The sequence below is a fragment of the Ostrea edulis genome, chromosome 5 (genome assembly GCF_947568905.1).
Source record: "Ostrea edulis chromosome 5, xbOstEdul1.1, whole genome shotgun sequence".
Lineage (NCBI taxonomy): Eukaryota > Metazoa > Mollusca > Bivalvia > Ostreida > Ostreidae > Ostrea > Ostrea edulis.
In genome coordinates this window covers 69,120,848-69,145,997 of record NC_079168.1, presented here as the reverse complement: position 1 = coordinate 69,145,997, position 25,150 = coordinate 69,120,848, and the positions used below count along the sequence as shown (strand labels likewise).

At 35.2% G+C, this 25,150-nt stretch overlaps 1 protein-coding gene across 4 annotated transcripts in view; it reads right to left on the bottom strand.

The window, feature by feature from the left end:
- Nucleotides 1-204: 204 nt before the first annotated feature.
- Nucleotides 205-25,150, bottom strand: part of LOC125651438 (probable ATP-dependent RNA helicase DDX28) — a 36,976-nt gene continuing 12,030 nt past the window's right edge. For all 4 annotated transcript variants that reach the window (XM_048880026.2, XM_048880028.2, XM_048880025.2 and 1 more), the window contains exons 9-16: nt 23,950-24,031; nt 22,661-22,767; nt 21,884-21,994; nt 20,007-20,103; nt 16,363-16,514; nt 12,521-12,613; nt 9,597-9,749; nt 205-389 (exon numbers count right to left, since the gene is read on the bottom strand). In XM_048880026.2, the coding sequence (XP_048735983.1) occupies nt 309-389; nt 9,597-9,749; nt 12,521-12,613; nt 16,363-16,514; nt 20,007-20,103; nt 21,884-21,994; nt 22,661-22,767; nt 23,950-24,031 (876 nt within the window). In that variant the 3' untranslated portion in view covers nt 205-308. The remainder of the gene's footprint in view (nt 390-9,596; nt 9,750-12,520; nt 12,614-16,362; nt 16,515-20,006; nt 20,104-21,883; nt 21,995-22,660; nt 22,768-23,949; nt 24,032-25,150) is intronic.

Below are 25,150 nucleotides of genomic sequence, written 5' to 3'. Positions count from 1 at the left end.
TTCGATTTAATGCCGAGATTTGGGCACCATGCTGGGATGCTTACTTGTTTCTGGTGTGAAAGTATTTGACGAATAGCAGGACACGACAAATGCAGTGATGTCACCAGCAGACGTTAACCCCGCGCGAGCTAACTTTGGCAGAGTCAGCTCAGCATTACTCCACACAAGACGGATAAGATTTAAGAAATAAACAGAAAACAGACGGATAATAATTATTTTTTTAATGCTTTTATACATCTGTAAAATATGTGACATATTTGCATTAGTCAACGCCATAGAAAGACCTCTGCTCTCCTGTTCACCAAATTTCAGTACTCTTGCACTCCCTCTATCTTCCGTTTGATGTTAGCATTCACGTTGTGGAAGGTTTGACGTTTTCTAACTGCTGTCTGAAATAAAATCAAAACAACCTGAAAAACTCCCACACCAACAAAACGTTTTATACAAGAGGCCCATGGGGCCACACCACTTACCTGAGGACCTTGTTCCATGGAAAGAAAGTAGAAAATTTCGTTTTAAAATTTTGCATTATAGAAAGGTATGAATAACAAGAGGCCCAAGGGCCTTATAGGTCACCTGAGTATCATGTAACAACCTTCCAATGTTTGAATTAGGTTTGTGTTTAAATATAAGAATTTTACTTTTGGATGGAAGAAACATTGAATAGCTATGTGGTCAACCCCGCCTTTGCACCAGAACCCCTGACCCAGGGGCCATAAATTTCAGTTTTGAAAGAAGCATCCTTGATCATCATTATCATACTATTAGTTTGTCTACTTAATACCCAGCAGCAGAAAAAATTTTCAAAGAAATAAAATGCATTTTCACTATATGATCAATAGGGCCCCACCCTAATACCAGAACCCCTGACCCAGGGGCCATGAATTTCACAATTTTGAAAGAGGCATCCTTGCTCATCATAACCATGCTATTGGTTTGTCTACTTAATACCCAAGGACAGAGAAGAAGATTTTCAAAGAAATAATGCATTTTCACTATATGACTTATAGAGCCCCACCCTAGCACCAGAACCCCTGATCCAGGGGCCATGAATTTCACAATTTTTAACAAGAGGTACTGTGAGCAATGCTCACTAAGAATACCCCCCGCTTACCCCAATCTCCCAAAGGGTGTTGGTAATAGGTATAAACTACCTCTTTTCTGAGTGTTGCTACTTCGATGTCCAGTGCGCATGACCTTTGACCTTTAGACCCCAAAATCTATAGGGAACATCTTCATCCCATGGGTAGTCCATATGTATGATATGGTGACTGTAGGTGGAAAGGATAATGCTTTAGAGCCCAGAAACAATATTGCTACTTCAATGTCCAGTGCGCTTGACCTTTGACCTTTTGACCCCAAAATCAATAGGGAACATCTTCATCCTATGGGTAGTCCATATGTATGATATGGTGACTGTAGGTGGAAAGGATAACACTTTAGAGCCCGGAAACCATATTGCTACTTCGATGTCCAGTGTGCTTGACCTTTGACCTTTTGACCCCAAAATCGATAGGGAACATCTTCATCCCATGGGTAGTCCATATATATGATATGGTGACGTTAGGTGGAAAGGATAACGCTTTAGAGCCCGGAAACCATTGCGTCTACAGACGGACGGACAGACGGACAACCCGATTCCAGTATACCCCCCCACAACTTGTTGCGGGGGGTATAAAGAGGCATCCTTGCTCATCATTACCATGCTATTAGTTTGTCTACTTAATACCCAGAGACAGAGAAGGTTTTCAAAGAATTTCTACATTTTCACTATATGACCAATAGAGCCCCACCCTAACACAAGAACCCCTGCCCCAGGGGCCATGAATTTCACAATTTTGGTAGAGGGCTCAATGCTCATTATAATTATGCCCACAGTTTGGCTTCTTGATGTCCAGGAGTAAAGAAGAAGATTTTTTAAAATTACACTCATTTTGATGGTTTTTGCCCCACCCCTCAGGCCCCAGGGGGGCAGGGACCACGAATTTCACAATTTTTGTTCCCCTCCACCCACAGATGCTATATGCCAAAATTGGTTGAAATTGGTTCAGGGGTTGCTGAGAAGAAGCTGAAAATGTTCAAATGTTAACGCACGACGAACGATGACGGACAAAAACAGATAGAATGAATTCAGGTGACCTAAAAAGTACACCCCTGAGGTCCTCCAATATCAATATTGTATGAATGAACATTTATGAGAAAATGAACTGAGGGTAAGGATCATCGTTTTCAAAATATTAGACCACATATGACATAAGGTGGGGTCAGGCATGACCTAAGAGACCATCTTTATGGATACAGGTTAATTAAACTCGACAAATGGAACAATATATGATTTGATGGCATGGATCTTTAAAGTTTTCCAGATACACGACCATATATGACTGGGTGGGATCAAGTGCAGGTTCAGGGGTCCTTCCTAAAGTAATATTGAACACAATGAACAGTCGACACTACTTGGTATGAAGGTAGGGGTCTCAGTAGATATAAACCATTAGATTATATATATAAAGAGAGAGTTGAGGGTAGGGATCTCAATAAATTTAAAATATTAGATCATATTTATTAAGGGATAGGTCAAACATGATTGCAGTGGCCCAAACAATATATACCAATGCATTTGTAATGGAACAGTGTCGGATTTAGGGGGGGGGGGACAGCCGGCGCCCTAAAATTTTCAAATTTAAGGTAAATTGTGGTATCTTGTTTAGAAAAATGTACTAAACGATAAAAGAAGCAATAATTTCTTCCATTCCTGGAGAAATAAATAACAAAATCTTTTGATTTCTTGAAATACTTTATTGGGAGATTTTTTTCCAAACCCCTTAAAATCTGCATCATTTTTATTAATTTCACCTTATAAAAAAATGATAGAAAATAGTACAAATGACTAAATAGGAAACATATTTCAAGCTCTATAAAAGCTTTAAAATCCAGGACCCCCTGCCTCATAAAGGGGCATCCCCGTAACCACAATTCCAGGATCCGCCCCTGACAAAGAACAAAACTATATCTAGTTTAAAAGTGGGAAACATTTTCAAGATATTCACATCATATGTACAATAGAACATGTCTTGACACAAGGCACAAGAAAATACATGGTTTGAAGGTGGTGATCTCAATAGTTTTAAAGAAATTAGAACATGTATGACTGGATGGGATTTGACCTGACCCCACAGGCCCTGCTCCTATGTACCACTGGTCTTGTCTTGACAAAATAAACAAGAAACTAGGAAGAATTGTTTTAAATATTTTAGGGATCATCTCTAAAGTGGAAAATTAAGACTTACGGTACATAAAATCCGCCTATATGTATTTGTGCTTTAACCAAGGAACAGTGTTGTGAACATATGATAGTATATCAAACTTACCAAGATACCAAATATCAAAGGCCTATGTCAAAAGACAACAAGAGGCCCACAGGCCTTATCGGTCACCTGAATACTAGTGAAAAAGTATCACTATTTCCATGGGCTATGAAATCTAGAAAAAATTTCCAGTTCTGAATATCGAAGCTAAATTCTAATGTTCAGCAACAGTATAAATCAAGATGTGTTCTTAAAACTTCACTGCCTTCAAAAGTGCATACACTGATGAAAGGCTGTATTAACATTAAAACATCAAAAGATATGACTAATTTGGACTCATCCTACAGTCATAACCCTGGGTTTTGATTGAGATTCACCATTTTTTGTACATCCTTTTCTGCTATTCCTAAGTATGTATTTAGATTTCATACAGTATCAGCAAACTTACACATATACTATATACTAAGTTTGGCCCCACCCTGGTCAGAACCCTTACTCTGGGGATCATCAAATTTATAATTTTGGTAAAAGACTACCTGCTCTATCCATTTAAAATCAATTTAGTATCAATAGCACTGAAGAAGATGTTATTGAAGTGTTTTACACGTAAGTACTATATACCAAGTTTGGCCCCGCCCTGGGGTCAGAACCCCTACCCCGGAGATCATGAAATTTACAATTTTGGTAGATTCCTTCCTGCTCTCCATCACCATACATTTAGTTTTTCTTACATGTGTGTGGTTCTTGAGAAGATTTTTGAAAATTGGGCAATTTTTGCCCCGCCCCAAAGGCCCCAGGGGTTCTGGAGACCTGAAATTTAAAATTTATGTCCCCCTTGTTTCAAAGATGCTTCATACCAAATATGAAAAGAAGTGGAATGATAGTTATCAAGAAGTTAAAAATGTTCACACATTTAATAACTGACCATTTTGGCCCCACCCTGATACCATTAACTCCTACCCCTGGGATCATCAAATTTATAATTTTGGTAAAGGACTACCTGCTCTTTCTAAATATTTATTTAGTTTCAATATAGTATCAATAGCACTGAAGAAGATGTTATTTAAGAGTTTTACACATAAACACTAAATACCAAGTTTGGCTCCACCCTGGGGTCAGAACCCCTACCCCAGGGATCATGAAATTTACAATTTTTGTAGAGGCCTTCCTGCTCTACATCACCATGCATTCAAATTTTCTTACACGTGTGTGGTTCTTGAGAAGAAGATTTATGAAAATTGGTCAATTTTGGGCAGTTTTTGCCCCGCCCCAAAGGTCCCAGGGGTTCTGGAGACCTGAAATTTAAAATTTATGTCCCCCTTGTTCCAAAGATGCTTCATACCAAATATGAAAAGAATTGGACTGGTAGTTATCAAGAAGAAGTTAAAAGTGTTCAATTGTTAATGCACGACGGACGACAACCTATTGCAATAGGTCACCTGAGTTACTGCCCCCAGAATTCTATTTTTTTACCTTTACATTAAAGGTCAAGGTAAAGGTCATCAAAAATGGAATACGACACAGTCTTATCATGGTATACCAAATACCAATTATCAAAGGCCAATTTCAAAAGACAAAAGAGTTGGTACAGACAAAAAACTGCCCAAAATTTAACATAAAAGGACAAGGTCTAAGGTAATCAAAAATGGTACACAACACATTGTCTAACTATCATGGTATACCAATATTCCAAATATAAAAGGCCTATGTCAAAAGACAAAAAAGTTACGACCTGGGCAAACTTTGTATGAGAAGTGGCAGAAGAAGACGAAGAAGAATTCACACCAAAACAATATGTCCCCATTCTGGGAAGAGGAGACATAAATATATAGTTTAAGGGTGGGGATCTCAATAGTTTTTAAATCAAGATATTAGAGAATATATCGTAGTGCAAGGAGAGGTCTGACACCAGGAAACATTTCATGGGCAGACATGAATTTGTCCACCATAAGGAACTAGAACACATGTTTTGAGGATGTGAATTCCAATAGTTTTCAAGATGTAAGACCATTTAGGACTATACCGGACCAGAGGTGCTTATGAGCACCACTAAAGAATGTCCTGACTCTGGGAACAGGGAGGTCATTGGTTACAACCGAGTTTGCTTTCAATTAATGTACTCTTGTATAATTCACATTAAAATTTTGAAAGTTGAATTTTTTTATTATCCTTAGAAATGTATGCTTCATTTTTTAAAACTTATATTGTAGTTGAATTACACTCACAATAATGAATTATTTTCTTTCTTTGGTTTCATTAGATTTCTTGGGGGCTCAGTTTTCGTGGATTTTGAGATTTCTTGGGGGCTCAGTTTTCGCGGATTTTGTGAGTACCCGTATCTCATGAATTTCAAACCACAATGAAATACGTAACTTATATGATGTTTCAGTGTACAGAAACCATATCGATGAAATTACATCCCAATGAAACTGTAAAATCTCCACAATCCACGAAAATTAACAGCCATGAATTTAAATGATTCCACAACTTATTTTCCATGCTGAGCAATCATTCAATATATAGGTATTAAAATTGTAAATTTTCTAGTTACATCAAAAACGATTTTTCAAAGTAAATTTAATAAATAAATACATTTTTTAAAAGGTTGTAATATTTAAATGACTTTATGCTACACCAGAGAAATTTGATATGGATGAAAAGTGGAGGATACATGTACATGTATGTACAACAATATTTTGAAATTGAAAACTTTCGACTTTATTTAGTCAAAAAATGCAGTTTTAGTAGTAAGCAATCTAAAAAAAGATTTAAAATCCTGCTGGACTCAAACCCGCGATCTACAGTTCAGCAGTCAACATGCTAACCTACTGAGCTACTCAGCTAGGCGATGATTTTTGAAATGAATAGACAAATATTGCTGATATTCATATTTTCATCCATGTTTTTGAAAAAGAGTCAGCCATTATGATGATGTAGAGTACCTCCTTAAAAAGTTCTGTACCTAAAAAATATTAAAATTAGAAATAATATTCTTTGTTTGCTAATTTGGTTGATGATTTAATTATTACAATCAATCATTTCTGCAGTTTATAATTTCATACAACAGTTTTTCAAATAAAATAAATTATATCCACCTTTGATGACAATCCTTATGCCCCCCCCCCCCCCATTGGTATTTTGGTAATTCTCAGGGGTTTTCCTCACAATAACATCACATGCTATAAATGAATCATGGTAATAAAATTAATAATTAACATTCTAACTCTTCAATTAACAGAACAACAAGTGGAGTTCTGCAAAATACATAAGTTAGCGGTTTTCCTTTCATCTAAGCCAATTGTTGACGTGGTCACATAATGTCCATCACAAGAGAGCTACCCTTCCAGGTTAAAATAAATATAATTCCAATGTTATTTATTACAATTGCTTTGATTGGACAAAGATAAATCTAAACGAGAATTTACACATCAATAAATCCAAAAACGCTATGTATACATACGCGCTTGAAAACTAACAATATAGTGCGGGGAAAGTATTCAAATTATTGAAGTTGACAATGCAGGGAACGAATTCGAATTATAAGAATCAAACATTCTTTTTGAAGAATTTATCGATGTGTAAACTCTGGACATTTTACTCACAAACTTAACATAAAAGTGCTTCGCAAAGAATGTTTAATCCTATAATAAACTCTACACTCTTTCATGCATTGCGTCAACTGAATTCTTTGTTTAACATTGTGTGTATATGTATATCTTCTCTATGTTGTTTAGTGCAATATGAGAATAAATTGAATTGAATTGAATCTATTATTGTACCACCAAACTGAAATCAATGGGAGTTGGTAAGAATGAAATATTAGTATATGATGCAGCTATGCAAATAGTATACACCTTTAACTTTGGGTCTGGAAATAAACAGTTTTTTTTTTTTTAATATCTATATTCATTTAAACATACAGGTGTTTTATCAAATGAAATGTATTTTCCATGGATAATGAAGTCAAGGTGCGAGTGCCCTACATTTGCATTTATATTGAACCTGCAACAACATCTTTTAAAAAAAAAAAAAAAAACTTCGGTTTTTCAGAATTCTATGGAAAACATTACCTACTGTAATCACTTTAACCTGTTCATCTAAGTAATACATGCCACACAAAAATGGTGGATGACATCCCCCGAGAAGTTCAAAAACTTTAACCTGCTCCACACGCTACTGCCTGGTCAGCATTAGAATCTAGTAATAAATTTGTACATTCCTAGACATCGTATTCATGGTGAAGGTGAGGCATATCCTATTGCCTCGGGAATTGGATTGAGTCTTAAAAACTTAATCGCTGACGCCAGGGATTACAGCATAAGGTGTCATCTACCTCATCAAGGAGAGCTAAAATTGTCACAAAATCATTTGTACACCAAGTACATAGTTCTTAGATTTGATGACAGTTTTTAATGATGTACACTGAGAATGTCACGTCAGCAAAAAGGAAAACAATGATAAGGGAATTTAGCTCTCACCAAAGTCTTTACATTGTGTCATGATTTTTTGGTTCATAATTGAGAATTTGCTAAAACATAATTATCACTAAAACTAAACACCTGCTAAAGAAGTAGGGACAGTTTCTACAGTCATCTGGCCCAGAAAATAGATGATTTCAGTAGGAGTCCCAAAAATCTGGCATTCAAATAAGGAATATACAGTAAAACTCGAATATAGCAAACATAGGTATAGCGAAATTACGGCTATAGCGAAGTGAAAACGATTTCCCCGGCAAATTCTTTATATGTTCTATATAAAAATACGCATCTATAACGAACACGGATATAGCGAATTTACGGATATAACGAAGTAAATTCCTATTCCCCTTGAATTAAAAATGAACGTAAAAATCACCTTTTATAACAAATTTATTTTTTTTCATTTTAAACTCTTTGTGATTTTTAATAATCGTCTTCCATTGATATAAAGGATCCACACTTATTGCGAAATTTTTGTTTGTATTTTTTCAAAAAAGGTTGTTAACACAAAACAATACTTACACATACGTTTAGCAAATATATTGTCGGTATTGTTTACTATTCTCGTTAATTAAATTTGAAGTTTGATTGCATTTATTTAATCGTACACTCCTTTATTTGTGTAAAGCAACAAGTAAATGACAATTGCAATAGACTGTACATGTATGTATTGCGCAAACTTTTGTTGACATTTCTCTCTCGACATGTTCTTGCATGACTTAATAATCCATCAAGATAAATTATCATATATAAATCAATGTGTGTATTTCTTGTATGAAAATATTTCTTCTCGAAAATATATATGCTTCATTTCTCTTAAAGACAATACAAATGCAAATATATCGATTGCTGCTTTTTTTTATATAACTGGTATACATGTAGAACAAATCAGTTTTATAACGAATTCGTTATATATGAATTATGAATTCGCTATAAACATATAGCGAATTACACTTATAGTGAATTTTTATGGAGGGTCCCCAGAAATTCGCTATATCAGAGTTTTACTGTATACGCAAATCCAAACTAGGTTTAATTTGATCCAAAATTGCTTTGTGTTGTATGAACAGGAGCATGAAGTTGGTATAAAATTGCCAAAAATGAAAAAAAAATCGATGAAAATTTTCATAAATTCAGGGTGCTTTCCTTTCAGAAAACATACAGCCCATGCGTCGAGCAAATTGATATTCAAACACATTTTTTATCTTGTCTTAATACACAATCTAAATTAAGTTCATGTTGCTCGACAGATGGGCACACCTTTTCCTAAGCAATAATCTGGATCAAATTTAACAGTTATTAAGCTGTTTTTGAAAAAAGGCAGGAAAAACTCTTATTCATGACGTAATAATGCTATAAAATAAGAAATAACTTTGATTTAAGTTGAGATAGTATACTTGGCATGTATTTAACTTATTCAAAACACAGATCAAGCTTGACTCAAGACACATTTAAATCAGAGAATTTTTGGGGCCTTTTTATGTACACAATTGTACCTTGTTCTTTGCCAATAAACAATTACAGTAAAATAAGTGTACAACGAATACGCTTATAATGAATTCACGCTTACAGTAAAACACGGTTACTGTGAACATGCTTATAATGAATTCACGCTTACAGTAATACACAGTTACAGTGAACACACTTATAATGAATTCACGCTTACAGTAAAATAAAGTTCCATTGAACACACTTATAATGAACTTATGAGATATAATGAATTACATTTATCACAAATCAAATCTGTGTCCCCAGTACTTTTCTTTAATCGTGCTTTACTGTATACATTACCAGAGCTGATTTGCATTACCTCCAATTGCCAGAGCAATTCCACATCCCACTTCTCGGAGATAAAACTGGTAACTGTCCCATGACCATGTGACCCAATGCGACCCACTCGCCCACTACGATGAATGTAGTCCGATATAAAATTGGGAAAATCATAGTTTACTATATGTCGAGCCTACAATAAAATAGATGTGTACAAAGGATTTGAACCAAATCAATCACTATGATAATTACGACATGTCAATTTAATTTTACTTGGGTGCAGAGACTACATAGGTCTATAAATGAAGTGTACCATAGAAATTTGGATATAATCAGAAATTAGAATGCTGTAGCGAGGATGGAACACCATCACAATACATGTATTTTAAGGAGGATTGCCATACATCATTTTCTAAACAGCACAAATTTGTTTTAGTTAATAACAATTCAGCACTTAGTCTAATGGTGTGAAGGCCTGTGTACAGTGAAACCTGTCTAATCTGACATGCATTGGAAGACAATTTATTGTTGGAATACACAGTGTGTCAGAATAAACAGTGTAAAAAGCAATGAAGTTGAGAACGAAAATAAGAGTCGGAATACCCAGTGAAACGAAATATACAGGCATTGGATTAGACAGTTTTTACTGTATAACATGTACTGTATTTATGATGTGAAGATCTGTACATAACATTTAGGCCAATTCAACTTAATTGATAGATTATCATCCCCGCCCGCCCCTCAAAAATTGGCCTGCCCTGAATTTTTTTATTTTGCGAAACTTGCAATTTCCAGAAAATTTTCAAGTCCGACTCCGGTATTTACACTTCTTGTTTTAATTACATTTCCGGCATAGCAACGTGAAAAGCCACATGAAGAAAATAAATCTATATGGTTTTCTTAATTTCTCGTGCTCTTACAGGCGTAAATCTTGCAGAAGTTTGGTATTTTTCTGTTTGAAATTAAAGCTTAAACTGGAATTTGTCTGTGAAAATAGCAGAGATTGATATCCATCTGGCATTTAATGATGCACCTCTGCTGAAAAAAAAATTCGTTGGTCTTTAATAATTTTCTCAGAAAATGAAAATTAAAAAATTAAATCCTCCCACCCGCCCCATACTTTTTGATGACCCTGCATGATAATCTATTAATTAAGTTGAATTGGCCTTACTGTAATGATGTGAAAATTTGTATATATCACTTACTCTAATGGTGTCCTGGTCTCTATAAAACACTTACTCTAATGGTGTCCTGCCCTCTATATAACACTTACTCTAATGGTGTCCTGCCCTCTATATAACACTTACTCTAATGGTGTCCTGCCATCTATATAACATTTACTCTAATGGTGTCCTGGCCTCTATAAAACACTTACTCTAATGGTGTCCTGGCCTCTATATAACACTTACTCTAATGGTGTCCTGCCCTCTATATAACATTTACTCTAATGGTGTCCTGGTCTCTATATAACACTTACTCTAATTGTGTCCTGGTCTCTATATAACACTTACTCTAATGGTGTCCTGGCCTCTATATAACACTTACTCTAATGGTGTCCTGGCCTCTATATAACACTTACTCTAATGGTGTCCTGCCATCTATATAACACTTACTCTAATGGTGTCCTGCCCTCTATATAACACTCTAATGGTGTCCTGGCCTCTATATAACACTTACTCTAATGGTGTCCTGCCCTCTATATAACACTCTAATGGTGTCCTGGCCTCTATATAACACTTACTCTAATGGTGTCCTTGTCTCATATAACACTTACTCTAATGGTGTCCTGGTCTCTGTATAACACTTACTCTAATGGTGTCCTGCCCTCTATATAACACTAACTCTAATGGTGTCCTGCCATCTATATAACACTTACTCTAATGGTGTCCTGGCCTCTATATAACACTTACTCTAATGGTGTCCTGGTCTCTGTATAACACTTACTCTAATGGTGTCCTGGCCTCTATCTAACACTTACTCTAATGGTGTCCTGGCCTCTATCTAACACTTACTCTAATGGTGTCCTGCCCTCTATATAACACTTACTCTAATGGTGTCCTGGCCTCTATCTAACACTTACTCTAATGGTGTCCTGGCCTCTATCTAACACTTACTCTAATGGTGTCCTGCCCTCTATATAACACTTACTCTAATGGTGTCCTGCCCTTTATATAACACTTACTCTAATGGTGTCCTGGCCTCTATATAACACTTACTCTAATGGTGTCCTGGCCTCTATATAACACTTACTCTAATGGTGTCCTGCCCTCTATATAACACTTACTCTAATGGTGTCCTGGCCTCTATATAACACTTACTCTAATGGTGTCCTGGCCTCTATATAACACTTACTCTAATGGTGTCCTGGTCTCTATATAACACTTACTCTAATGGTGTCCTGGTCTCTATATAACACTTACTCTAATGGTGTCCTGGCCTCTATATAACACTTACTCTAATGGTGTCCTGGCCTCTATATAACACTTACTCTAATGGTGTCCTGCCATCTATATAACACTTACTCTAATGGTGTCCTGGCCTCTATATAACACTTACTCTAATGGTGTCCTGGTCTCTATATAACACTTATTCTAATGGTGTCCTGCCCTCTATATAACACTTACTCTAATGGTGTCCTGCCCTCTATCTAACACTTACTCTAATGGTGTCCTGCCCTCTATATAACACTTACTCTAATGGTGTCCTGCCCTCTATATAACATTTACTCTAATGGTGTCCTGGCCTCTATATAACACTTACTCTAATGGTGTCCTGGCCTCTATCTAACACTTACTCTAATGGTGTCCTGGCCTCTATATAACACTTACCCTAATGGTGTCCTGGCCTCTATAAAACATTTACTCTAATGGTGTCCTGGTCTCTATATAACACTTACTCTAATGGTGTCCTGCCCTTTATATAACACTTACTCTAATGGTGTCCTGGCCTCTATATAACACTTACTCTAATGGTGTCCAGACCTCTTGAAGCTACATCTGTACAAACAATTACATCAGACTTCTCACTTTGAAAATCATCAAACTTCCCTTCTCTGAACTGTAAGGAAGAACTGTTCTTTAATAACATACTTTTTTATGCAATTTGTTACGTAAAAATCGTACATGTGAAGTTTAATACCCTACATTTCGTGTGTTATTTTCATTGTTCCATATTTCGTCTGTTTAACACTCTGAATCTCTGTGTTATGTTTAATATTCTGAATCTCTGTGTTATGTTTAATACTCTGGTTCTCTGTGTTATGTTTAATATTCTGAATCTCTGTGTTATGTTTAATACTCTGGTTCTCTGTGTTATGTTTAATATTCTGAATCTCTGTGTTATGTTTAATATTCTGAATCTCTGTGTTATGTTTAATATTCTGAATCTCTGTGTTATGTTTAATACTCTGTATCTCTGTGTTATGTTTAATACTCTGAATCTCTGTGTTATGTTTAATACTCTGAATCTCTGTGTTATGTTTAATACTCTGGTTCTCTGTGTTATGTTTAATACTCTGAATCTCTGTGTTATGTTTAATACTCTGAATCTCTGTGTTATGTTTAATACTCTGGTTCTCTGTGTTATGTTTAATACTCTGAATCTCTGTTTTATGTTTAATACTCTCAATCTCTGTGTTATGTTTAATACTCTCAATCTCTGTGTTATGTTTAATACTCTGAATCTCTGTGTTATGTTTAATACTCTAAATCTCTTGTGTTATGTTTAATACTCTGAATCTCTGTGTTATGTTTAATACTCTGGTTCTCTGTGTTATGTTTAATACTCTGGTTTTCTGTGTTATGTTTAATACTCTGAATCTCTGTGTTATGTTTAATACTCTGGTTTTCTGTGTTATGTTTAATACTCTGGTTTTCTGTGTTATGTTTAATACTCTGGTTCTCTGTGTTATGTTTAATACTCTGGTTCTCTGTGTTATGTTTAATACTCTGAATCTCTGTGTTATGTTTAATACTCTGGCTCTCTGTGTTATGTTTAATACTCTGGTTCTCTGTGTTATGCTTAATACTCTGAATCTCTGTGTTATGTTTAATACTCTGGTTTTCTGTTTTATGTTTAATACTCTGAATCTTTGTGTTATGTTTAATACTCTGAATCTCTGTGTTATGTTTAATACTCTGAATCTCTGTGTTATGTTTAATACTCTGGTTCTCTGTGTTATGTTTAATACTCTGGTTCTCTGTGTTATGTTTAATACTCTGGTTCTCTGTGTTATGTTTAATACTCTGAATCTTTGTGTTATGTTTAATACTCTGAATCTCTGTGTTATGTTTAATACTCTGAATCTCTGTGTTATGTTTAATACTCTGAATCTCTGTGTTATGTTTAAGACTCTGGTTCTCTGTGTTATGTTTAATACTCTGTATCTCTGTGTTATGTTTAATACTCTGGTTCTCTGTGTTATGTTTAATACTCTGGTTCTCTGTGTTATGTTTAATACTCTGTATCTCTGTGTTATGTTTAATACTCTGAATCTCAGTGTTATGTTTAATACTCTGGTTCTCTGTGTTATGTTTAATACTCTGAATCTCTGTGTTATGTTAAATACTCTGGTTCTCTGTGTTATGTTTAATACTCTGGTTCTCTGTGTTATGTTTAATATTCTGAATCTCTGTGTTATGTTTAATACTCTGAATCTCTGTTTTATGTTTAATACTCTGGTTCTCTGTGTTATGTTTAATACTCTGGTTCTCTGTGTTATGTTTAATACTCTGAATCTCTGTGTTATGTTTAATACTCTGGTTCTCTGTTTTATGTTTAATACTCTGAATCTCTGTGTTATGTTTAATACTCTGAATCTCTGTGTTATGTTTAATACTCTGGTTCTCTGTGTTATGTTTAATACTCTGAATCTCTGTTTTATGTTTAATACTCTGGTTCTCTGTGTTATGTTTAATACTCTGAATCTCTGTGTTATGTTTAATACTCTCAATCTCTGTGTTATGTTTAATACTCTAAATCTCTTGTGTTATGTTTAATACTCTGAATCTCTGTGTTATGTTTAATACTCTGAATCTTTGTGTTATGTTTAATACTCTAAATCTCTTGTGTTATTTTTAATACTCTGAATCTCTGTGTTATGTTTAATACTCTGGTTCTCTGTGTTATGTTTAATACTCTAAATCTCTGAGTTATGTTTAATATTCTGAATCTCTGTTTTATGTTTAATACTCTGGTTCTCTGTGTTATGTTTAATACTCTGGTTCTCTGTGTTATGTTTAATACTCTGGTTATCTGTGTTATGTTTAACACTCTGAATCTCTGTGTTATGTTTAATACTCTGGTTCTTTGTGTTATGTTTAATACTCTGGTTTTCTGTGTTATGTTTAATACTCTGAATCTCTGTGTTATGTTTAATACTCTGGTTTTCTGTGTTATGTTTAATACTCTGGTTCTCTGTGTTATGTTTAATACTCTGGTTCTCTGTGTTATGTTTAATACTCTGAATCTCTGTGTTATGTTTAATACTCTGGCTCTCTGTGTTATGTTTAATACTCTGGTTCTCTGTGTTATGCTTAATACTCTGAATCTCTGTTTTATGTTTAATACTCTGGTTCTCTGTGTTATGTTTAATACTCTGGTTTTCTGTGTTATGTTTAATACTCTGGTTCTCTGTGTTATGTTTAATATTCTGAATCTCTGTGTTATGTTTAATACTCTGGTTCTCTGTGTTATGTTTAATACTCTGGTTCTCTGTGTTATGTTTAATACTCTGAATCTCTGTTTTATGTTTAATACTCTGGTTCTCTGTGTTATGTTTAATACTCTGAATCTCTGTGTTATGTTTAATACTCTCAATCTCTGTGTTATGTTTAATACTCTCAATCTCTGTGTTATGTTTAATACTCTAAATCTCTTGTGTTATGTTTAATACTCTGAATCTCTGTGTTATGTTTAATACTCTGAATCTTTGTGTTATGTTTAATACTCTAAATCTCTTGTGTTATTTTTAATACTCTGAATCTCTGTGTTATGTTTAATACTCTGTATCTCTGTGTTATGTTTAATACTCTGAATCTCTGTTTTATGTTTAATACTCTGGTTCTCTGTGTTATGTTTAATACTCTAAATCTCTGAGTTATGTTTAATATTCTGAATCTCAGTGTTATGTTTAATACTCTGTATCTCTGTGTTATGTTTAATACTCTGGTTCTCTGTGTTATGTTTAATACTCTGGTTCTCTGTGTTATGTTTAATACTCTGGTTTTCTGTGTTATGTTTAATACTCTGGTTTTCTGTGTTATGTTTAATACTCTGGTTCTCTGTGTTATGTTTAATACTCTGGTTATCTGTGTTATGTTTAACACTCTGAATCTCTGTGTTATGTTTAATACTCTGATAATACTCTGAATCTCTGTGTTATGTTTAATACTCTGGTTCTCTGTGTTATGTTTAACACTCTGAATATCAGTGTTATGTTTAATACTCTGAAAGTGTGCAAATCTAAATAATAATTCTGATCTTTTATCAATTGTTTCCAAAACTTTAGATTTCATATAAATGTAATGACAAATTTATCATATACCCCTCTTACGTATTTTTAAATCCATGTTTATAAGAAAATAAATGTAATCCAAATTATCATACAGTAAAACAATTTTTTGTGTATGCAGTTTTGTTTGTGACACGGTCAGTATTTTCCACAAAAAATGTTACGTTGATGCATTGTTACATCATCAGTTTCAGAGAGACGTGACATGGATTCAGAAAACCACAGTGTGGTGATCCGGAAAGTCGGATCACTCTGTTACAGATTCAAAACATGGATTATTGATGGGTATACATACCTGTGAGTTAATCTCTGCATTCAATAATGTACTCGGGATTTTGTTTTCTTCCAGGAATTTCGTAACAAAGTAACTGGTAGCATTGTGATTGCAGAAGACCATGGTTGGAACTTTGTTTTCCACATTTTGTCTGGCTATCCTCAAAAGTTCAGCTACAGCAAAATTTCAATCAAATGTACAAGTATAATCATTGCTAGAATTTCAGACAAACATCACATACAAAACAAGCGAGACAAAAACAAAACCCTGGCAGGATTCGAGTACAACAAAAACTACAAACAGTAAAACACACTTATAACAAAGTGCTGGGGACAAACTATTTGGATTCATTATAAATGTTATTCACTATATCCAATAAGTTCATGATATGTTTTAAAACTACAGGGAAAATCACTTTGCTGTATTAAGTGTGAATTCATTATTAGTATGTTTGCTGTAACCATGTTTTATTGTAATTCTTTTTTAAAAACCTGGTTCTAAGCATTCATAGTGCAAGTAACAGCTATAGTTACAAGTTATTAAATTCAACCATGAACAACACCAGTATGTGTAAAAACAATGATAAATGAACTTGAGTTGAGTGTTGTGTGGGAAGTAATGGTGAGTTACATCTCCATATTTTATGAAAGGAATCATCATACATCATGTTATGAATTTTAAAAGTTTTTCTTCAATTTATTCATTTATCATTTACAAGAAAAATCATGACTTGACAAATCCCATTGCCTGATTTCCAAAGCAAGTGCTTTTTCTGGGAGGGCAAGTAAATCTTTACAGGTATTTTTCCATAAATAAGTCAATTATAAATGAAAAACATTTGTATTGAAATGTTGCAAATGGAACAGGAAGAGAGAAAATGCAAAAGATCAGAACGAGATTCGAACTCAGGCCCCCTGAACTATCTCTAATCAGGTCTTCCACTATCTGAGCTATCTTGAATTGGTGATCAAACCCATAATAGACAGCCACACAAAATCATGTGAAAATAAAAGTATAATTTTGTGCATCTTTGATCTACTCTGATAGCTTCATACACAAGCTACTTTAACACTTCACAGTACTAAATGTCATATGTATAAAATATCAACAGAAGTAATCAAAATCTGAAAGATTACTTTAGCCAATCAGAACATGGCTGACTTCATAAATCAAATTTACTTTTACTTTCTGTTCAGATATACGCATGTGTCATTTAACCAAATATATACATGTATATCATATTTGTAAATGTTTGGAATGCAACAATTTTCATTCTAATGAAAGTTGTTTTCTAAAAGTTTGCAGATGGTGTGATTATCACATTCTACCTCACTACAATTAAACCTGACAAGAATCGAGAAGAGTTGGTGGTGATTTTCTCGAATGACATGTAGGAATGACAATAATTAGTTAATTGTTATGATTTGCTGAAAGTTTCTAGTTACTGAGAACACTAAATGTGCATTTCCTATTAAATAAACGAGATTCAGTATATATATATTTTTTTGCAGTAGAACAGGTGAGATTGCAAGTAGGACAAGCCACACATCCAAGGGCATGAATTACTCAAAAAATCAACTTGTCAGCCCCAGATAAAATTCTTTCTTCTGCGTAGAGTACACGACTATACTAACAGCCTATAAAAAATTTCAATATTCATGCTTTTCACCCGACAATTGCTTTTAAATTTCAACATGTTCAAGTCTTAGCACCATGTGAACACTCTGAATTTAAAACTGAAATGTGCATCTTTTATATTTCCCAAAAAATATTGAAATTTATGGATTATCCATGTATTATGTTATCTATTTACATATATCATAAAATGTCTTTAAAGCCATACTTTGTATTATTATAATAAATGTATACCGAATAAGTGGTATTTTTAGCAAGATGCAAAGTCGGTGATTTTTCCATAAATCAAAGGTATATATATATACTAGCGGAAAAAAGAAACTATGCATTATAAAATTTAGTATAATTTTTCTATATTTATCGTTTATATTTATAAAATCTAAACAATCGATAAAGCTGATGTTTTTGAACAATATCGGATAGTACCCGACTCAGATGCAGGGACTTTTTCATGGTTAGTAAACACATGTTGTTTATTGAAGTGTTCGTACGCACGAGTTTTACTGGCCAATACTGTTTGGAGTAAGAAGTGTAAAAGGTTTGTTTGGACACTATTCGTTAAGGAAAGCACTTTAGTTTTGACAAAATTTACCCTTCTGTCATGCCACGACTCAGCGAAAACCAACGCACTCGTGCTGTTGGGATGCTTCAAGCTGGAATGGCACAAGATATCGTAGTAAGACACTTTGGAGTTCAAAGGAACACCATCCAGTCATTATGGAGATGTTTCCAACAAATCTGGTAACGACCACGTTCTGGGTGTCCTCGTGTGACATCGCGTCGACAGGACAACCACATTAGACTTGTGCATCTGAGAAATCGTTTCCAGACAGCAAGTTTGACTGCTCGTAGCATTCCTGGACTTCAACCAATCAGTCCAAGAACTGTGCGTAATCATCTGCGCGAGCACAACATCAGACCAAGACGTTCAGCGGTGCGCCCAATACTGCTTCAACGTCATCGTATCGCTAGACTAGCGTGGTGCAGACGTCATCTGCGATTCAGAATACAGGACTGGGCCAATATTCTGTTCACTGATGAATCCAGATTTCATTTGGATAGCAGTGACGGCCGTTGTAGAGTGTATCGTCGCGTTGGGGAGCGGTACCAGGACGCTTGTGTTGTGCAACGTCAACAATTCGGTAGAGGTAGTGTTATGGTGTGGGGTGGAATAATAGCACATGGAAGGACCCTCTACAAATTGTCAATGGAAATCTCATCAGCGTACGCTATCGAGACGAAATTATTCAGAGCCATGTGATACCTTTCATACAGAGACAGCAAAATCACATCACTCTGCAGCAAGACAACGCAAGACTACATGTAGCACGTGTAGTCAGGGACTTTTTTGTTCAACAGAATGTCAATGTCAGCTGTTTCCCCCAATTTATCGCCGATCGAGCACGTCTGGGATGAAATGGAACGACGTCTACGCCGTTTACCAAATCAGCCAGTGACATTGGCTGATTTAGGGCAGGCTTTAACCAACATCTGGAACAATATTCCTCAAGCATTTCTGAACACTTTATTGGCATCATTGAGGCGCCATTGTCAAGCATGCATGAATGCAAATGGTGGTCACACGCGTTATTAACTTTGTTAATTCAAGTTCGAATACCAGTGTCTTTCAAGTGTGCTGAAATTGACGTTATTCGACGTTAACATTAATGGATTATAAAATGTTGTAACGAATACATTTGTTAACAGTATTACAAAAAATAAAATTTGTTCATTGTTATTTTTTATTATTTTTTCATATATTAAACAATGCACAGTTTCTTTTTTCCGCTAGTATATTTAAGCGAGAGCTAATTTTAGCGACTTTATCCATCCAAGAAAGATAGCCATTACCTTCTATATGGAATATATATTTAGGGATATAAAATTTTAGCAATCTCAACACTGTAGCTGATAACGCCAAAATTAAATCCTCGCTAAAAATTCTACATAATATGTATGATGATACCAAATATATCATTCTCTACAGTGAGATACACCACTATATACTTACACTTCCCCCTAAAACTTACCTGGTTTATCCGATTTTCTTGTCCGTATAAATGTTTGTGTGATATGGGGCAAAACAGTATGAAGGCATCTAGATGTTACTTTAGCAATACTGTCCATCTGAAACCGCATTATTAAAATTATGGTATTTTTCATGACAATTATCTTGAAAGCATACATTTCATTAACAGCAGACATATGTATTGACTGTAATGAAGAAAAATAAAGAAAAAATCAAATTCCCATGAATATCATGTTTTTCTCATACCATGAAAATCTGACCTCACTAATATTATGAATGATTTTACAGTTAATGTATGTATTCAATTTGTGTTTTTCAAAAGCGAGGAAAATTTTTACAAAGACTCTTTAAGCAAAGTTTCTGAGCAAAATAAAAAAATTATATGTGAGATATCAAGAAGAGATTGTTTATTACCTATTGTGAGCTTGTGACCTAGCTTGACCTTTCAGAGTTTGAAGCTCATACTAGCCTGGTACATTGTTAACTCATGGCTTTTAAGATGAAAGAAAAAGTGAGCAAGCTCACATACCCCACGCTCCAACATTGCTTGACAATGCCTCACATAATGAATGGTAATGCTATGCATTACTGCAAGAACAGGACAGACGGATTCAAAATTCTAAATTCAAAAGGGGCATAACTCCCAGAAAAATTACTGAATTAAAATTTCCTGGGAATATGCACATTTACACATTGTGTCCTTATCAACTACAAAGTTTCACGAAATTCTGTTGAGCGGTCTCTGAGGAGTTGCATTGACAAAAAAGAGATTGACTGACAGACGGGTCAAAAACATACCCTCCGTAACTTTGTTGCATGGGGTATAAAAATCATAAAGCTGCTGAATCTTATCTAACCAAATAGCCCAGTAGGCTAGACATTTCATTTAAATGTTAAGTTGTATATTGCAGTTTAAATTTTTAACCCTACATTGCTCCAATTACAGGGATTGGCTTCTGGATATATAAATACTTCTCCCAGCAGGAGAAGACAACCCCACCCACTCACTCATTTCTCCTTTGTCACTACACGTACATTACTCTAACAATAGCCATAGACAGGCTGCGAAGGAATTCTGAGTGGGCAAGTACAAAAAAGTCTCGTGTCAAACCCTGCCTGGATCTCAAAAACATTGTCATCTTCTTGCAATAGACACTCTATATTTATGTGAATTGTACTGCAAAATTTCAACTTGTTCACAAGATACCAATCTGTTACCAATGTGATCTTTTGACCAAGAAAGCACAGTGAAAACTTCCTTACTTAAGCTGAAATGATATTTTTGAGAAATAATTTGGAAACCAAACATCACTTGACTGATGATTGGTCAGATCCAAATTATATCCCCCAATTTACCAGAGCAGAGAATCCTTCATTAGTACAGGTGTGGGATAGGGAAATTCCACCGAGTGGACAAGATTTGCAATATAGGACGAGGCTTTGCCGAGTCTTAAGCAGCGAATCTTGTTCCAGAGGTGGAATTTCCCTATCCCACACAAGTAGATGATGAAGGATTATCTTTCTCACATTTTACCAACTGTTTAGTGCATAAATTCAAGAGCTTTGAGAAAATTAACAATTATCAAAATCCTCATTTCAACTTTTAAAAATGCAAAAACTAATTAGACAGCCAGAAAGATCATACCCGAAAATGGTCTACACTAAAACTAAAACACCCAAGCTGTCCACCAGAAAGCTATATCACAACGAAATTTAAAGAAAACAATACAAAATATTTTATTTCACCGTGTAACGTAAGTCATAGAAAATATCTGACGTCACAATCAAATGATGTCGCAGCAGTGTGAGACAGAAAAATCTCACATGGGTAAAGTCAATCTCACACTGATGATAATGTGAGAATAAAAATCATCTTACCGATAATAATGAGCCAATGTTATTTTGCAGGTCCCTGGGTATGGTGGCACTGACCAAATTTACCTGAACACCAGATGATCCTCGGTCCTGAATGGCCTTTCCACCATGTATCTATTGTAATAAACAAAGCAAATGATTTACCTACCCAGCACCACACAACAGCTGGGATGGATAATGAATTACTTAACCAGCACCACACAACAGCTGGGATGGGTAATGAATTACTTACCCAGCACCACACAACAGCTGGGATGGGTAATGAATTACATAACCAGCACCACACAACAGCTGGGATGAGTAATGAATTACATAACCAGCACCACACAACAGCTGGGATGAGTAATGAATTACATAACCAGCACCACACAACAGCTGGGATGGGTAATGAATTACATAACCAGCACCACACAACAGCTGGGATGAGTAATGAATTACATAACCAGCACCACACAACAGCTGGGATGAGTAATGAATTACATAACCAGCACTACACAACAGCTGGGATGAGTAATGAATTACATAACCAGCACACAACAGCTGGGATGAGTAGAATTGCTTGCCTGTAAACTAACGAGTGGCATAACTCAAGGTAAATATTTCTCCTTTACTTGGGATTTCTTGGGAGTATTTACAATGTATATAAATATCTGTTTCGCCATACATTTACAACATTCATAAAACAGATGCTTTTGTGCATGTATTCATTTTTATATCTCACACATAAACAACCTTCAGGACTTCATTTTTTTAATCTAATTTTATGACATAGAAACTTACCCGCATTTTTGTTAGTATGAATCGGATTTCAGGAAAAAAGCTATCGTCCAATAAAGTGTCAGCTTCATCTAAGACAATGTGTTGCAGCTGGGAGTGACGGATTTTACCTGAAATCAATAAATAACAAGATGTGTTTGTAAAACACTGATGCCCCCAATAAGGCACTAAAGAAATTATGGTAACCAAATAAAGGTCTTGCCACAAGGAATACACAAGTTAAATATGAAAGCCCTATCACTAACCATTCAAAAGTATTGCCAAGGTTAAAGTTTTTCAAAAGTAGGTCAAACAAATTCAAGATCATGAGGTCAAAAATTTTGGTACTATATGAAAGGTCTTGTCAAAAGGGATACACATGTAAAATAAGAAAGCACTATCACTAAAGATTCAAAACTTGTGGCTTAGGTCAAAGTTTATCAAAAGAAGGTCAACCTCCAAGGCCACGAGATCAAAATATTTACTACCAAACGAAAAGTCCCATCAAAAGAAATACACATGTGAAATATGAAAGCACTACATGTATCACTAATCACTCAAAAGTTATGGCCAAGGTTCAAGTTGTTCAAAATTAGTTCAAACTCTAAAGTGAAGGTCACAAGGTCAAACATTTGGTACCAAAACAAAGGTTTATCACAAGGAATACCATGTGAGATATGAAACCCCTATCCCTAACCATTCAAAAGTTACGGCCAAGGTTTAAAGTTTCCGCAGATAGACACACAGATAAACAGACCAAACACTATATGACCCCCAATTACAGGGGCATAAAAACTTTAAAGCAGCCATTTTGAAAGGTGAATTGATAAAACCAATCAGCTAACGGACTGTAGTATTGGCGGAGCTAACGGACTGTAGTATTGGTGGAGCTAACGGACTGTAGTATTGGCGGAGCTAACGGACTGTAGTATTGGTGGAGCTAACGGACTGTAGTATTGGTGGAGCTTTCCATTGATTCACACATAGTGCAGAGAAATAAATTGTTTAAAAAAAACTTTTCTCCAATCAAGGAAAGTAAGTAAATGCACATTTCACTACAATAGACATATATATTATAAAGCTATTACTCGACAATTACAAAGATACGGTCCTACCGTGTGTCAGAAACTGCTTAAACACTCCTGGGGTTGCCATGAGGATATCAATAGATATTATAAAGCTATTACTCGACAATTACAAAGATATGGTCCTACTGTGTGTCATAAACTGCTTAAACACTCCTGGGCTTGCCATGAGGATATCAATAGATATTATAAAGCTATTACTCGACAATTACAAAGATATGGTCCTACCATGTGTCAGAAACTGCTTAAACACTCCTGGGGTTGCCATGAGGATATCAATAGGCTCATTCTTTGTGTACATCAATTTCGCCTGCAAGCATTTTTTATTTAAAAATGAACCATCTACAACTCTGCAAACATCCATAAAAACAATAAGCATGTTTGTTATCTTATAATAAATAATAATAACAAGAGGTACTGTGAGCAATGCTCACTAAGAATACCCCCTGCTTACCCCAATCTCCCAAAGGGTGTTGGTAATAGGTATAAACTACCTCTTTTCTGAGTGTAAAAAACAAATGGCATGACAAACCGAACCATATTGCTACTTCGATGTCCAGTGCGCATGACCTTTGACCTTTTGACCCCAAAATCGATAGGGAACATCTTCATCCCATGGGTAGTCCATATGTATGATATGGTGACTGTAGGTGGAAAGGATAACGCTTTAGAGCCCGGAAACAATATTGCTACTTCGATGTCCAGTGCGCTTGACCTTTGACCTTTTGACCCCAAAATCGATAGGGAACATCTTCATCCCATGGGTAGTCCATATGTATGATATGGTGACGGTAGGTGGAAAGGATAACGCTTTAGAGCCTGGAAACCATATTGCTACTTCGATGTCCAGTGCGTTTGACCTTTGACCTTTTGACCCCAAAATCGATAGGGAACATCTTCATCCCATGGGTAGTCCATATGTATGATATGGTGACGGTAGGTGGAAAGGATAATGCTTTAGAGTCCGGAAACCATTGTGTCTACAGACGGACGGACGGACGGACGGACAGACAGACGGACAACCTGATTCCAGTATACCCCCCCCCCCCCACAACTTGTTGCGGGGGGTATAATAAATAAAATTTATATAAAACAAATTACTCTAGGGCACTTTAGAAGGGTAGCGGTGAGAAAAGCAACAATAAAAAAAAAAACCAACAAACAATTAAACTAAATTAAATGACAGTCTGACATAAAATCTTACATCTATAAACCTATCAAAACAAGAGGTACTGTGAGCAATGCTCACTAAGAATACCCCCCGCTTACCCCAATCTTCCAAAGGGTGTTGTTAATAGGTATAAATTACCTCTTTCCTGAGTGTAAAAATATGGTATGCCTTTGTAGAAGAAAATGGAAGATATAGTCCAAACACAAATCTATGGTATAAACCTATAATTTTGACCTTGAGATCAAAGGTCATAAAGAG